Consider the following 15,496-nt stretch of genomic DNA (forward strand, 5'->3'; position numbering starts at 1 on the left):
GAATAAGCACAAAAGAGGAATGAAATTGGCTGCACATGGGCTGAAGGTACATGGCTAGGAATCTTTGTGCAGAGTTTTTATTTTTGATTTAATTCATGTAATATCACAGAATTCCTCAACAAACAAAGATGGGGACATACCCTAAAAGTGAGTGCAGACAGAAATAAATAAACCCGGATGACCATTGCACTGACAACACCCAGGGGGCCATGGGGCCCAGGTGACCCCCCAGGAGCCACCCATGTCAGAGCAGCAGAGTCCAAGGACCAAGGCTGAAAGGGAGGTGTGTTGGCACGTAGGCAGGGCACACATGTCCTGATGCAGTGGACTGGGGCTGAGGAGCCCAGGAGGCCTGGAGCAGGCATCTGGAGCCAGGGCAGCTCCAGTCCAGGTGGGAGCTCGAGGGTCAGAGCACAAGCCCAGGCCCTACTCCTGGGTGTCAGGGGCACAAAGAGCCCAGACCTGCCTCCAAAAGTCCCCTCCACCCCAAGGAGGCCAGGTTCCCGGAGCAGCTCCAGGCTGGATGAGGACCGTGCCTGCTAGTCCCAGAAGCAGCTGTGCCAGAAAGTGGGTACCCCCTTAAAAGCTGGAAGAACGTGCCCCACGCTGGCAGAAACCGCTTCTGTAGGCCCTGCCAGCCAAATGCAGCAAAGTGGAGCCTCAAAAGGAATGATGAAAATAAATTTTAATAAACTCATAATTCAGAAAAATCCCAGTCCACATGGATACAATGTTGGTTTTAAACAGGAAGGCAACAGGAGACAGCTCTTCCTTACAGCACAAAATGCCAACTAACACTGGTAAGGGCTTCCCTGGTGGTTCAGCAATAAAAAAATCTGCCTGTCAATGCAGGAGACACGGGTTCGATCCCTGGGTCAGGAAAGATCCCCTGGAGGAGGAAATGGCAACCCACTCCAGTATTCTTGCCTGGGAAATCCCATGAACAGAGGAGCCTGGGAGCTACACAGTCCATGGGCTTGCCAAAGAGTAGAACACAACTGAGCCACTAACCACCACCACCACCAGGAAAGGGAGTGATACAAAGAGAAACTGGCCACGTGAGTGCCCCAACAATAACAACTCCCCCACAGAGGCCCACACCATGTGCAGCAGACACACAACCCCAGCCTCCAGCCCAGACCCCCCCTCATTCCATGGACCTGAGACACCGGTGCCAGAAGCGGGACCTCGGAGTGGGTGGCACCGGCTTGGAAAGGCTGCTCCGGATAACAAAGGATTTGGAAAAAAATGTGATAAACAGCACAGTGTGGCGGGAGGAGGAGTGCGTAGTCCACACGGTCTGCTCTGAGACTCGGCGCTTTCAGGAGAGCAACACATGGAACGCTAACCTGGGAACGGGGTGTTTAAAGCTGGTCTCTGCAGTGCGACGACCCTCACCACGGCTTCAGTCAGTCCTGTCACCGTGTAGGCGCTCTGCCCCTGCCCACGTCCTCAGGGCTGCTCCAGGGAGCCACCCACCACTAGGCTCGCCCATTGAGTGTGAACAGCAATGGGTACAGCTCTGAAGGGGGCAGCCTGGGGAAGTGGCATTTCTGAGCTGTGGGGATCAAACAGCTGGGACCCGGTGTCCGAGTCGCCCTCTGACCTTCTCTGATGACTGTGCATCTCCTGCCTGCAGTCAGGTCACCGGGCAGCTCAAGGTCGGCTGCAGCAGCAGCATTTACACCAGGGAAAAGGGCAGCAGCGACATCAGAGAGCAAGCTTACATGCTCCGAGCGCTCAGCTGCCTCCAGTGCAAAACAGTCACTGATGCTTAGTCAGCTACCCCCACAGTCTCCTGCAAACTCACCTTGCACTGGCTGAGGGACACACAGCACCAGTGGAAAGGTGCCCCTGCCTGGTTGATCCTGGATGACTGCTTGGGAGCCCCAGCTCCCCACAGGGTTACCCGCTCAGGGTTCCCTCCCCAGACAACACCAGAGATGGAGGTGGGGGAGGCGGCCAGAGTTGAAGGAAGCCACATGCAGCCGCTCCAGCTCAGGCGGGTCAGGACAGCAGCCAGAACATGCCTGGGCTCTCCTGGGGCAGCACTGCAGCGTCCGACCCGGGGACTCGCCTGGAGCCGTGACGGCCAGATCAGCCTGTGTCACCACCAACACTCAACAGGAGGACGGGTGGAAGAGAATGGACCATGCTCACTGGGAAGACCCTGTGTCCACGGCCGTAGCTGTGCTGCCCTGCACACCCTCCAGTCCTGGCCACCTCTCCCGGATGATGGGACTGAAGGGAAGTCTATGTCCCTGCCTGTGGGGGTTGGAAAGCCCCCTGCCTTGCCCCTCCATGGGGGCTCCAGGCCCACCACTGAGCACCCGGCATCACCCTACTGGCCAGGATCTGGCCCTTTTGCTCCTCAGGCCCATCTGACAAGCTCCCAGTGGCCAAAGTTGGAATAATGTGGACAAGAAACAAAATAGGAACATGAAATTACCATCTGTGAGTCCAGACAGACCAACATAAATAAGGAAATGGGCATGACATCAAACACCTTGAGTAGAAAAGTCCAGATAATCCATGTGGATACCCCCACCCCTCCCGGTAGGCTGTGCTGGCGACCTTCCTCAGAAAACAGGGTGAGAAGGGGAAAGAGGGACTCTTCAAGGGGACCCCTGACAGAGACACCTCAGCCAGGTGTGCAAGGCCATGTCACCTGGTGACGTGAGCACAGGTGGGAGAGCAGGTGCCCTGGTGCATGTGATGAGCAGGGTGGTGGTCCTGTGGTTCCTCCGGAGGCCCTGTCCCAGTCTAAGCATGAGAAACACATCAGACAAAACCCAGCAGAGGGGCACCTGACAGACACCCGGCCAGACCTCCTTCACAGCCCAAAGTCACAGAAACAAGGGGGGTCTGGGGCCTGTCCCAGCCAGAGAAGCCCGTACACGCGTGACGACTGACGTCACGTGGGGTCCTGGGTGGGAAATGAGGAAGCTGGGTGAGGTGGGACGGGAGCTCACGAAAACGTGCCAACACGGGGTCATTAGCCATGACTGTCCACACACTGGTGGTGCTGTGTCCGACCCTCCCTAAACCCAAGCCTGCTCTGAAACATAGTGTCTATCAACCCACACGCAGAGCTGGGCCGGGAAGAGCCACCAGGTACCAGCTCTGCCGTCCCCAGCCGCTGGGGCTCCCCCGCTCACCCTCACCTCTCTGGCAACACCAGTCCTTGTCCCATGGGCACTTAGGCCCTAGGACGCACTGATTCCCAACATCCACACCCACCCACGTTCACCCATCAAGGCCTGGCTAGCCAAGGTTCTTCTACACAGTTTTAACCATTTATTAATAGAAGGTGTCCAGGCCAACAGCAGCAGGAACACAGTCATTTACTGTGTTCCCTCCAAGACCACAGTCAAAGGAAAAGAAACACCGATAAACCCATCACAGCAAAGAGGAGGGGGGTGACGACACCACATGGAACCCTGGAAGGCAGCCACCCAACTGCAGTCACAGGAGACGCGACAGGGAGGAGCCAGTGAGGCCATGACTCGGAGAGTCCTAGACTCTAAGCAGAAGACCCCCATCCTCACCTGGGCAGCAGATGGAATGAGGGCCAGACCCAGGGGGATGGTGGCAGCCTGGTCACACAGTATGAGAGCCCAGCCTCCTGGGAGCAGCCCAGTAGGGATACCAAACTGGCCATCCCTATGGGCTGGTGACCGTGGGTCACAGGGGCCAATGGAAACCTCCCAGCAAAATAAGCTGAGAGGAAGAACCTGGGTGGACATGGAACCATGGGAAGGGATGGAGAACGTGTTTAGAATGAAGACAGCAGCTCCTCTTTCACCCACCCCCCTCTGCTCAGATGGCTATGGGTGCCAGTGCATCATTCACAAACTAGGTCCTCGAAGTAGCGGGGATTTGAGCCCACAATCACACTCCATCTAAGAGGGTCTGAGTGGGAACCAGACTCTCAGCAGAGAGCCTGGACTTGGACCCAGCCTGCAGAAGATGAATCCCAGCTCTGCCAGGCACAGCTGTGTGATTTGGGAAAATGATCTGACCTGTCTGTGCCTGGGTTCTCTCCACAGACAACAGCAGCAGGTGCCCAGAGAGGATTGTGAGGACTAAAGCGTTCATGTGTGTGAAGCTTTAAAGCCATCAAAGTGCTTAGTGACTCACTGTGTACGACGGCGCCTCTCGCTACAATTAATAACCTCAAAGAAACACTATGATCGTCCAGCTCTGAAACAAGGGCAGAACAGTCTATTCCAGGAATGAACCTTCAGAGAACAAAACAGAACTCTTAAAAAATAAGGACAACACACTTAATAGTGTGTTGTGTTTGGACAAGAAAAATTAAAGGTATCACCTAGAAAATAAAACAGAAGTGGAAAACAGAAAATCAGAAAACCAGTCTTAAGAGTTCCAACAAACCACTGGTGGGCATTCTAGAAAAGGGTACCAGAGGGGAGTGAACCATCAAAGGAATAACTGGTGTCCCACCAGGAATGCCCAGAGCGTCCATGCTGAAAGTTCCAGCACAGGAAACAAAACACCTCTCATCAAGTCACGTTGTCAAGAAACTTGAGGATATAGGAGACAAAAGATCCTAGAAACCTTCAGCAGAAAAAAAAATCCCACAACAATCAAACTGGCCTCTGACTTCATGATCAGACCAGAAACCAGTGGGCATGGTCAGTCCCTTGAATGTGCCAATGGGGGCGATTCTAACACAGGCTTCCATACCCAGCTGAACTATCACCAAATGTTGCACTCAGGTAAATGCGCATCCACTCCAGGCCTCAAAAGACTCGCTCTCCTTTCCCTCCAGGCCCCTTTCTCAGAACACATCTGGAGAACATCTTAACCGGAGATCAGGCCAAGAAAGGGGACGGGGCGAGGCACAGAAAGGTCAGGTCATTTTCCCAAATCACAGGATGGAGGATGGACCAGGGACGGCAGAGGCAGATAAAGCAAAGCAGTGGGAGATCCATGGGATGAAAGCAAAGAGAGGTCCTGGGTATGCTGTGTGGGGCCTGGAGGTGCCCAGGAGTGCTGCCCACGTACTGAGATTATGGAGATATTTCAGGCAGGACTTCCAGAAAACTCTAAGGACGAAAACAAGACAAGTATCAACAGCAAGAGAAACTACAAGCTGTGCAAGACAGGAAATATGACGCTGGTGGTTCTTAAACATTTACTTGTGCATTAAGTTGTTGTTTAGTCACTAAATTATGTCTATCTCTCTTGCAATGCCGTGGACTGTAGCCTGCCAGGCTCCTCTGTCGCTGGGATTTCCCAGGCAAGAATACTGGAGTGGGTTTCCAAATCCATCTGCAGGGGATCTTCCTGACCCAGGGATTGAGCTTGTATCTCCTGCATTGGCAGGCAAGTTCTTTACCATGAATAATCTACGTGAATGTTTATGTCATCCACCAGACATAAACAGTCAGTGACTAAACAGCCCCACTGGGGGCAGAGGGAAGGAGTGCTGCACTGCCACGTCCAGAGCCACAGCGAACGAGGGACGCCTCTGAGAGAAATGCAAGACTCAGAAATGCAGAAACGCGCCCACGGTGGGGGAGAGGCAGCGATACCAGCTCTCTCTCTTTAAGTCACACGGACTGCTCAGCACCTTAAAGCAGAAATGCATAAAACTCAAATTTAAATTCAAGACGTGAAAACAATATATCATGCAAACCATACACACGAGCACGTCCCGACCAGGACGAGATGTCCACCCTGTTTGACATGACCTCGTTTCAGCCTCCCGACAATCCCATGTCAAAGAAAAAAGAAACCAAGGCACAGGGCAGGAGGGCCCCAGGGCAGGTGACCAGGGCAGCCCTGGGGTGCTGACCCTAGTTCCCCTCAGGGTGCCCACACACAGAGATACTCCTTGCTGCTGCAAATCAACTCTTCAACTTCCCGCAGAAAGCACATGAAAAAGAGCAACCTTTAAAAAGACCAGACACATAACTACCAAATTAAACAGTAAAACACAAATTCAGGGTCCCCCCAGCCCCAGCATCCCATGCACAATCTCTTATTCACCCCATAAACCATCACGGAGTAAAATGAAGATGAAGCAGCCTCCATGGCCATCAGATCACAGCCTCTCAGATAATCTCCAAGAAGGCTGGTTAGTTGTCCACCTGGATCCTCATCCCTCCTGATCGGGGGCCTCTTGGAGGAAATGGAGACTTGCAGGCTTGTGGTTCGGCAACTGGGGCTGGGGATTAGGGGGTGTGGAACCTGACTGGGCCCAGACAGAATGAACAAGGTGGCCTACTCCACATTTTAGGATGATCCTAAAAATAAACCGCCACGTCCACATGCATGGCGGGGATTCTGCAGTGCCACCTCCTGAGTGAAAGATAACAGCCATGATTTTGGGACCAAAACAAGTCAAATGCTGGATGAGTAGCTGGTTCAGGTGGCTGATCTTGGACAAAGCTGTTCCTGCCCCTCGCACAGAACAGCCAGCTTTTATGGTCAGAGAGCCTGCCTGGTGCCCCACTCCCACCCCAGCATGAAACACACATCTGACCCTCCTGGAGCTGTGGCCCCAAGTGCTACCTGCCCCCAAGAAGCAGAGTCCCAGCGGCACGAGGCATCTACCAAGGGGGGCGGGGGCAGACCTACTGGCCTCTCACCCCAAACGTGCCATTCCCAAGATCTAGGCAAGGAAACACAGAAAGGAACTGATCTCTGTTCTTGGCTGTAGACACAGTGACACGACACCTGGAAAGAGGTCTGTCCTCCAAGGACTGGTGTCACCAGGCCCTGGCTCCAAGGGCAGCACTCAGGACGGCCCCCTCACCCTGGGCCACCCCACAGCAGCAGGAGACAGGCGCCCCCAGGCCTTAGAACGCTCAGTGGGGCTTGGGGCCTGCGCCAGGCACCTGCCAGCTGGAACACTGAGAAGGACAGGCCTCACGACGGATGGACTGCCATGGGCCCTGCTTCGTTCTAGGGCATAGACACAGCTCCCAAACTCACTGCACAAATGTGAAAAGGGACAAGACAGGAAGATGGGGATCTTCTGAAGCAGGCTGTCTCTGCGGGGCCCCAGGCCAGCGCCCAGGGAGGGGGCCTGAGGGTGGCATCTGCCCAGGAGGGCTCCTCGCTGCTCCGTGTGACCGACTGAACAGCAGACAGCCTGGAGGTAAAGTCAGGTAGGTTACAGAGCTCACACTCCTTATGTAAGTGTCAGCAGCTCTCAACTTTGTGAAGGCAGTCCATCAGTGGCTGACGCAGTGGAGACAGGAGCAGGGAAGCCACACAGATGGGACCAGGACACGGATACAGGTGGGCCCCACTACAACCCCACCTGGCAGCGCCAACGCAGACAGGATGGCTGCGGTTCTGGGGGGCTCACTCCTCCAACCTGTTCCCCATTCAAGGCTTTGACTAAACCCAGCCGAGGCGCTGGGCCCCGAGGCCACGTCCTGGGCCCCTGGGCAGCCGGCCTGCACCAAGGGTCCCACCAGCCCTGCACGGGCAGCGCATGATCACATGAACGGGAACAGGCCGAGACAGCCCGGAGAAACTATGACACAGCTAATTTCTGCTCCGTGGCCACACACATGCGAGCAACCCCCGCTCCATCTCCCTTGCCATGCACCCCAAATTCTATGATTTATCCAAAACAAACGAGTCACCCCCACACCCCGGACTGGCTGCAGAGTGGCCAGTATTTCAAGGGTCCTGCTTCTGGGGGAGGGGCGGCCCTGCCTGAACAGCCTCCCGTCACCCCAGCACTGTCCACATGGGGGGACCTGCTCCCCGCCAGCCTGGTGGGGGGCTGCCTCCTGCTGCTTTTGTTTTTTACAAAAACATCTTGCAAAATGGACGTCAGAAGAGCACCCACATTCCCGTCCCCACCAGCGACTCGCAGCCCCAGCATCCGCTTGTACCTCCCACCATGTCAGGACGAAGAAGCAGAGACCCAGCCGCACTCGCTGCCAACAGCCCAAGGCCGGGTGGAAGAGCCACACTGACACGACCCGCTGTCCACGGGACTGCCGGGGCGGCGGGAGCGCAGCCGCTCTGTGGACAGGGCTCAGGGCGGGGAAACAGGTGCCGGCCACGGCCAGCCTGGGCGGCCCCATCTCGGTAGCTGCCCACACTCGGGCGGCAGCGACGCGGAGCGCAGAGCAGGCAACCACATGCACACTTGCGCCCAGGCCCTCCACGGAGGAGCCCAGCAGCAGGACTCCCAGGAGCGAGCGAGCAGGGCCCCCGGGCCAGGGTGTCAGATGAAAACGAGGCTGCTCCGGAGCCAACCAGCCACCAGGCCTCGGGCACACACCGTCCATCTCAGGGGGCACCTTTCCTCCCCACCCCCGCATTAGCCGCATCCCTCGCTGGGCAGGCTCTCCTGGGGCTTGTTTTTCTAAAACCTGTCACCCCTCAGTGCTGCCCCCACCGCGGCTCAGCTCGGAGCTGCAGCGGCCACATCCCTGCCCGGGCCAGCGGCACCAGCGCGCCCATGTCTGGAGCATCCGTGCAGCGGGGAGGCTGCGTCCGGACACAACTGCTGCCTGCACGCCGCCGGGCGATGCGCATTACTCACGGGCTTTCTTCTCCTGCCTCCTCGGCAGATTCTTTATGCTCTACGGAGCGGTGGGCGTGAAAGAAGGCATCCTCCTTCCGCGAACGCGCGGACGCTGCCCTCTGCTCCCCGTGGGCCCTGACAATAGGCAGGGGGGTTCACACACCAGGGCAGATGGATATTTAAAGGCAGGCTGGCCGGCCCGACCCCCGCCTCTCACATCCCTGCCTCCTCATGTCTCCAGGCCCGGGTGGTACCCGGCTCCCCGGGGAAGCTGGAGCCGGCAGCTGAGGCACCGACTAAAACATGGCCTGGATGCCGAGGAGCTGACGTCACGGGAGCTTAGCGTCTCTGCGTGGAGACGGACCTCAGGAGCCGGGGCAGCAGCTCGACTTCTGAGCCTCCCAGACACGGCATCTGTGGGCAACAGACCCAACGGGGCCCCAGCCTGTCGCATACCAGGCTCGCTGGCCGAGTGACAGTGGCCCCCGGATTGTGGGTGACCTCTGACCTGCATCTGCAGAGGCCAAGAACAGGTCCAACACAAATGCTCACAGGTCCCGAGCTCCCAGGTGCCATGGCTGGGAGGAGGGGAAGAGGGAAGGCCTGGTTCTGGTCAGTGAGGTGAACGGGACCAGGGTCGGGAGGTGTCTGGGTACTGCTGCTGCTCTGAGGGGTGGGGGTGGGGGGAGCAGGAAGGGCGGAGATGAGGGAACCAAGGTCCCAGAGAGAGGAGTATCAGAGTGACCAGCCTGGAATCACACCCACTCCAGCTTGAGGCAAGAGGTGGGCCCCCAGCAGGTGGCCTTTGTTGTGCTGGCTACGGCCAGAGCAGACCTCCAGCCCGACAGTCACTCTGGGCTGCCCCATGTGACATCTGGTCCTTGCCAGCTTCTCCTTCCAATTCCAAAATCATGAGGGGACTCAGCCGACCTCCCTGGACCCCTAGAAGCCTATGCTGACCCTGCCTAGACCCCCAACTGCCTGCGCTGACCTGTGCAGCCAGGCTCCACGCTGGGGGCCCAAGAGGTCTGGGAAGCTTCTCCCCCCAACCTCCAGGCGACACCAGGGCTGGGAAGGGGAGCAACTCTTCTGCAATGGGTTCTAGGCAGGTGGCCAGCTCAGGAGTCTACACTTATCTGTGTTCCCAGCACAGAATCAGGCCAAAGCTCCGGGTTCGAAACCCAGCTCCTTCCCTCACTCGGGCCTAAAGTCACCTGGGAGAGTTGAGTTGTCAGGTGATGGCGTCTGAAACTCACGTGACTTCGGAAGCACCAGTGGAACAGAAGGTCCCCAGAAGACACAAGAAACTGTCCACTGAAGACACCTCATGGGGGCACAGCCCTGTTCCCCATTCACCCCCCGTTTCTGCATGTGGGCCAATTTCACACGACATGGCACATGAGAGCCCAAGACACAGACCAACATATTCATTACCGGACCTTTACTGGAAATGTCTGCATCACCCTCAGGCTATCAGACCACAAAATCACACACCCACCGCCTCTACTGGGGGGCTTCAGTGGGAAACGCATCTACCCTGAGTCCAACAGGCAAATCCAAGTAAGGTGAGCTGGACGTCACAGTCACCACCTTTCAGCCCACTCTCCTCCAGTCATTCCAAACATGTGGCTTTGCAGAGCTCTAGAAAACCTAGGCTGAACTGGGGACTGTTCATTTTAATGGCAGGCTATTTTAAATGGAAAAGTAGCTTTTCTAGGTTACAGATAACTTGAGACAAAGCTGAATAAAACTGGACTTTTAATAAAGCAATACACACACATATAAATACCAGAGAATAACTGGCGTCCGTTACCTTGGAAGGACTCAGTGGTAACCAGTCCAGCCCTGCCAGCTTGACCCCCACTCTGAGTGCCCCCTGAGCCCCCCACTCAGGCTGGGTCTGGCTCTTGTCCTCTCATCTGAGGATGCTGGGTGGCCTTGAGCACACAACGTCAGGGCAACTTGCTCCCCCTGACCCACCAGCGGGGGCAGGGGAGGCAGAGAGCTGACCTCACCAGGCACAGCCCGTTCTTGGAGCCCTTCTAGCTCTCTATTGCTCACATGGCGTCCGAGGAGGTGGTTACTCCAGCCCCTTTCCACAGCAGGGGGAGGTGAGGCACAGAAAGCTGCCCCCGCCTGCCTAGAGCCGGGGTCTGGCCCCAGCAGCACAGAAGCACCCCCTTTTGTGGTCTCACAAACTTGCCTGAGTCCACAGAACTGACCCCTGCTTGCCTGGGTGGGCAGCTCTGCTCCTGGCTGGGTATCCAGCATGACTGGAAAGCACACGAAGCTTCAGAGCCAGAAAAGAGACAGACAGCAGTTCTGGGAGCACCGGGCAGGGATGTGAGGGAGAGGGGTGGGCCCCAGCACAAGCTCCATCCTCCCCCACAGCCCCTGGCAAGGCCACCCCTTCCTTTGTACCCCACTACGGCTCCTGCAGCCCGCGGCTGACCCCACTGGCCCCGGCTGACCCCACTGGCCCCACTCCACAGTCACCACTCCTCTGGGCTTCTGGAGGGAGCTGTCCAGGTGAGCTGAAGTGAATGTCCCTTCAGCTCCCCCTCCAGAGGCTGACTGGCATGTACCTTCTTTAATACCTTGGGCGGTGAAAGCTTCCTTGTGGCTGGAGTAGAAAAGGGAATAGCTTGGGGCCCAGATGCAGGGATAGCAGGGGCAAGCCTGTCACCTCCCCAACCTCACTGATGAGGGGCTAGAGGGCTTCGAAAGCCCCAAAGGCCAGGGCTCCTGACAGGCCAGAAAGCCCAGCTCAGTCCCGGGCCACGGGGCCTGGCAGGGGCATAGCTGTGGGTAAAGCCAGGGGCCAAACAGCCCCTGACTCCCTCAGACTGCACCTCCGGGCCAGAGGGGTAGGGCTGGACAGGGTCCTGGCTCCTCAGGGTCTGACCAGCTACAGTCTCCTTGCCCTGGGCACCAGTCCCACAGGCCAGCCACCTGGGTGACAAGCAGGGTCCTCTGCAGGGCTGCCTGCCTCCAGGGAGCAGGCTGGAGAGGGGCTGTCCTACACCAGCCAGTCCACCCGCCATCCAGGGATGCCTCCTCACTTGAGCGTGTGGACAGGGCGGGGCTAAGGACACGAAGAACTCAGGCAGCCAGTGCCTGGCTCCTATGGCCTCGAGGGACACCCCCAGCTTTAAGATGGGCTGCAGGACCACACCCCCAGGTTCAGCTTTTCTCTGAGACCATTAAGGACTGAGAAGCCCTCCTTTCTGTACCCCTTCCCAGGGGGTCACCTGAGCGCTAGCAGTGTCCACGGCCAGCTCCATGTGACAGGGCCTCTGGCACGACTCTTCCTCCAGGCCAATGCTCACCACCCACAGGGAAATCCTCAAGTTGACAGAAAGGGCTTCTTTACTACATCTATTCTGCTTTGTAAGTACCCCCAGCTGTCCTTCAAGACACACTGAATGACTGCTCACTCCACAGAGGTGTTAGTATTCCCTAGAACCACATCTGATTCACAGCTCCATGACCCTGTTTTATGGATAACAGTGGGTCCATCATCTGCTCACTGATGGAGCCCTGGCCGCCACCTGGACACTTGCCTGAATCCCAGCCGCACACATGCAGCTCATACCTACCAAGGAAGGCCACTCCACCCCACCCCCAGGCTGGAGTCAGGTCTCTAGAAAGAGGCCCCAGGGCTGGCAGGAGTGGCCGATGGGGGTCCAGTCACATTGTGGGGAGTGCGGCCAGATGTTAAGGACAATAGCCATCACAGGGGCCAAGGGGGCAGTGGGCAGCAAGACCCCAGTGTCCTTGGAAGCAGGGCTGAAGGCCTCGGCCATGCTTATCCCCTGCTGGGCCTGCTCCCTGCTGGAGGACCCACAGTCTGTGCACAAATGACCAGCACAGGCAATGGGAAAATGTTAAACAGATCTGACTGTATTTAACACAAAAATCAAACATGAACATCTCCATGTGAACAGAGGCAGGATGACACACACAACAGAGGAGCCCCCCACCCACCAGCACAGGACAGACAATGCACAGAGGGGCTGACATAAGCCTGTTGGGGACCATGAGGTCACAAAGCCCCTCTGTACTGCAGCCACCCCTGCCCAGAGCCAGCAGGTGGCCCCCCCCCCAGGCCCCTGCACTGCCACGTCATTCCTGGGCTCCAACAAGCCGCCCAGAGCTACCATTGGCCAGGGGTTCTGCCTGGCCCAGGGATGTCACCGGCCAGCTCACCTCTCCCCACAAAGACCCAGCCCACCAACCACCAAGACCCCCTTACCTGCCAGGCGCCCAACCCCAAAAGCCCTAGAAACGTGCTTCCAGTTGGTAGCAGGGAGCCGCCAAGCCCCCAGCTGCCACACCAGGGAGCACGGCTCTCTGGCTGAGCCACTGGCCTGTTTACCTCCATTGCCTGTAGCCCCCAGGCAACACGGGGCTCTATTCACCCAGGAACTGGATGGGAGCCAGACCCCTTTAAAGTGGGCACCTCATGGGCTCTGCTGACAGTTTATTCTTATGATGGTTCTACACACACAGACTCGAAAAATTCTTTGTGTTGTGGCCAGAACAAAATTACCAATTCAGTGCTTCAAAAACCTATAATCTCTGCATGAATGTCCACAATACCCGAGATGCAGAAACAACCCAAATGTCCATCAATGAGTGAATGGATACGTAAGATATAACAAAACACCCAGCGGAATACTACTCAGCCATAAGAAGCAATGACGGTGCAGTCAGACAGGAAACAAATGATGAGACCAAGGGCTTGAACAACACAACAAGCCAAGGAGACGTGGTGGACACACACACAGAACCACCCCCAACAGTAGCACACGTGTCCTCGGGTACACAGGGACATTCTCCAGAACAGACCATGTCAGGCCACAGAGTAAGTCTCAATCAAGTTTTAAAGAACAGATATCATACAAACTATCTTTTCTGACCACAGCAGAATCAAGTTAGAAATTAACAACAGGAAAGAAACCTGGAAAAATCACAAATGTGTGGAAATTAAGCAACACGTTCAAACAACCAATGGATCAAAAAAGAAATTACAAGAGAAATAAAAAAACACTCAGAGAGGAATAAAAACACAGCATACCAAAACCCAAAGGATACATAGAAAGCAAAGCTAAGTGGGAAATTGACAGCTATAAACCCTTTCTTTTAAAAGCAAGAAAGATCTTAAATCAACAGTCTAACTATACATCTTAAGATCTGAAACTTTGTTGTTGTTCAGTGGCTAAGTTGTGTCTGACTCTCTGCAACCCATAGACTGCATCTCCCCAGGCTTCCCTATCCTTCACCATTTCCCAGTTAGCAGAATGATAATAAAGATCAGAGCAGAGACAAACAAAAGAGAATAGAAAAACAAAGGAAAATCAGTGAAACCATTTTTGTTGAAAAGATCAACAAAACTGATCACCTTTCAGCTAGATGGAAAAAAAAGTGAAAGTGAAGTCGTGGACTGTAGCCCACCAGGCTCCTCCATCCATGAGATTCTCCAGGCAAGAATACTGGAGTGGGTTGCCATTTCCTTCTCCAGGGGTCTTCCTGACCCAGGGATCGAACCCAGGCCTCCCACATTGCAGGCAGATGCTTTAACCTCTGAGCCACCTGGGAAGCCCACACAGTGGAAGTGCAGGCTTAACCAATGATGCCCCAGAAAAAAGAAAGGCTCAAATTACCAAGATCAGAAATGAAAGTGGGAACATTACTCCTGATTTCACAGAAATAAAAAGGATTATAAGGGAGCACTGTAAACAACTGTATACCAACAAACTGGATAACTGGGACGAAATGCACAAATTCTGTGTTTCCTAGAAACACAGAGCCTACCAAGATTAAATCACTAAGAAACAGACCATCTGAACAGACCTGTAACCAGTTAGGTTAGTTGCCGGGCCGACTCATTGGAAAAGGCCCTGATGCTGAGAAAGATTGAGGGTAGGAAAAGAAGGGGGTGACAGAGGATGAGATGGTTGGATGCCATCATTGACTCAATGGACAGGAGGAGTTTGAGCAAATTCCAGGAGACTGAAGGAGAAGGAAGCCTGGTGTGCTGCAGTCCATGGGGTTGCAAAGAGCTGGACACAACTGAGCAACTGAACAAGAACAAATAACTAGTAAGGTGAATCAGTAATTAAAAAAAAAAATAATCTCCTGACAAAGAACACTCCTGGACCTGAGAGCTACGCTGGTGAATTCTACCAAATATTTAAAGAAGAGCTAACACCAATCTTCCTTTTCCAAAAAACTTAAGAGGAAGGAACACTTCCTAACTTATTCCAGAAGGTAGATTTACCCTAATGCTAGAGTCAGACAAAGACACTACAAGAAAAAGAAGACAAAGGACCAACATGCCTTATGAAAAATCCTCAACAAAATACTAGCAAACCAAATCCAGCAACATAGTAAAAGAACTATACACCATGACCAAGTCAGGTTTATTCCTGGAATAAAAAGATGAACCATCAATGCAGCAAACCACATTAACAGAACAAAGGGAAAAAAATGATCATTTCAACTGATGCAGAAAAGACACATGACAAAGCTGAAAATCCTTTCATGATAAAAATATTCAACAAACTAGGAACAGTGGGTACCTGATCTGGTTTTTTCTCATCCTACCAATTCTGACACCATCTACCTGCAGGCAGTGGCAGACCCCATACATTAAGGGTTCAGTTCTACAAGACTGCCCTCCAACCCAACTACAGACACCAACCGCCAGTCCAGGCTGATGCCTGGGCTTCTGACCCAAAGGATCAGTTCAATTCAGTCACTCAGTTGTGTCCAACTCTTTGCGACCCCCTGGAGTGCAGCATGACAGGTTTCCCTGTCCATCACCAACTCCCAGAGCTTGCTCAAACTCAAGTCCATCGAGTTGGTGATGCCATTCAACCATCTCATCCTCTGTCGTCCCCTTCTCCTCCTGCCTTCAATCTTTCCCAGCAGCGGGGTCTTTTCCAATGAGTCAGTTCTTCGCATCAGGTG

The 15,496-nt window shown here is 54.9% G+C and overlaps 1 protein-coding gene across 2 annotated transcripts in view; it reads right to left on the minus strand.

The window, feature by feature from the left end:
- The window catches only part of PRKCZ (protein kinase C zeta), a 100,421-nt gene that overhangs the window by 72,313 nt on the left and 12,612 nt on the right, over nt 1–15,496 (minus strand). Inside the window, exon 1 of one of the 2 annotated variants that reach the window (XM_018060488.1) lies at nt 7,881–7,905. The exons of the other annotated variant lie outside the window; for it this stretch is intronic. Within the exon in view, the coding sequence (XP_017915977.1) occupies nt 7,881–7,890 (10 nt within the window). The 5' untranslated portion in view covers nt 7,891–7,905. Of the gene's footprint in view, nt 1–7,880; nt 7,906–15,496 lie in introns of those variants that run through there. 2 annotated transcript variants of the gene reach the window in all.

The sequence above is a fragment of the Capra hircus genome, chromosome 16 (genome assembly GCF_001704415.2).
Source record: "Capra hircus breed San Clemente chromosome 16, ASM170441v1, whole genome shotgun sequence".
Classification (NCBI taxonomy): Eukaryota; Metazoa; Chordata; class Mammalia; order Artiodactyla; family Bovidae; genus Capra; species Capra hircus.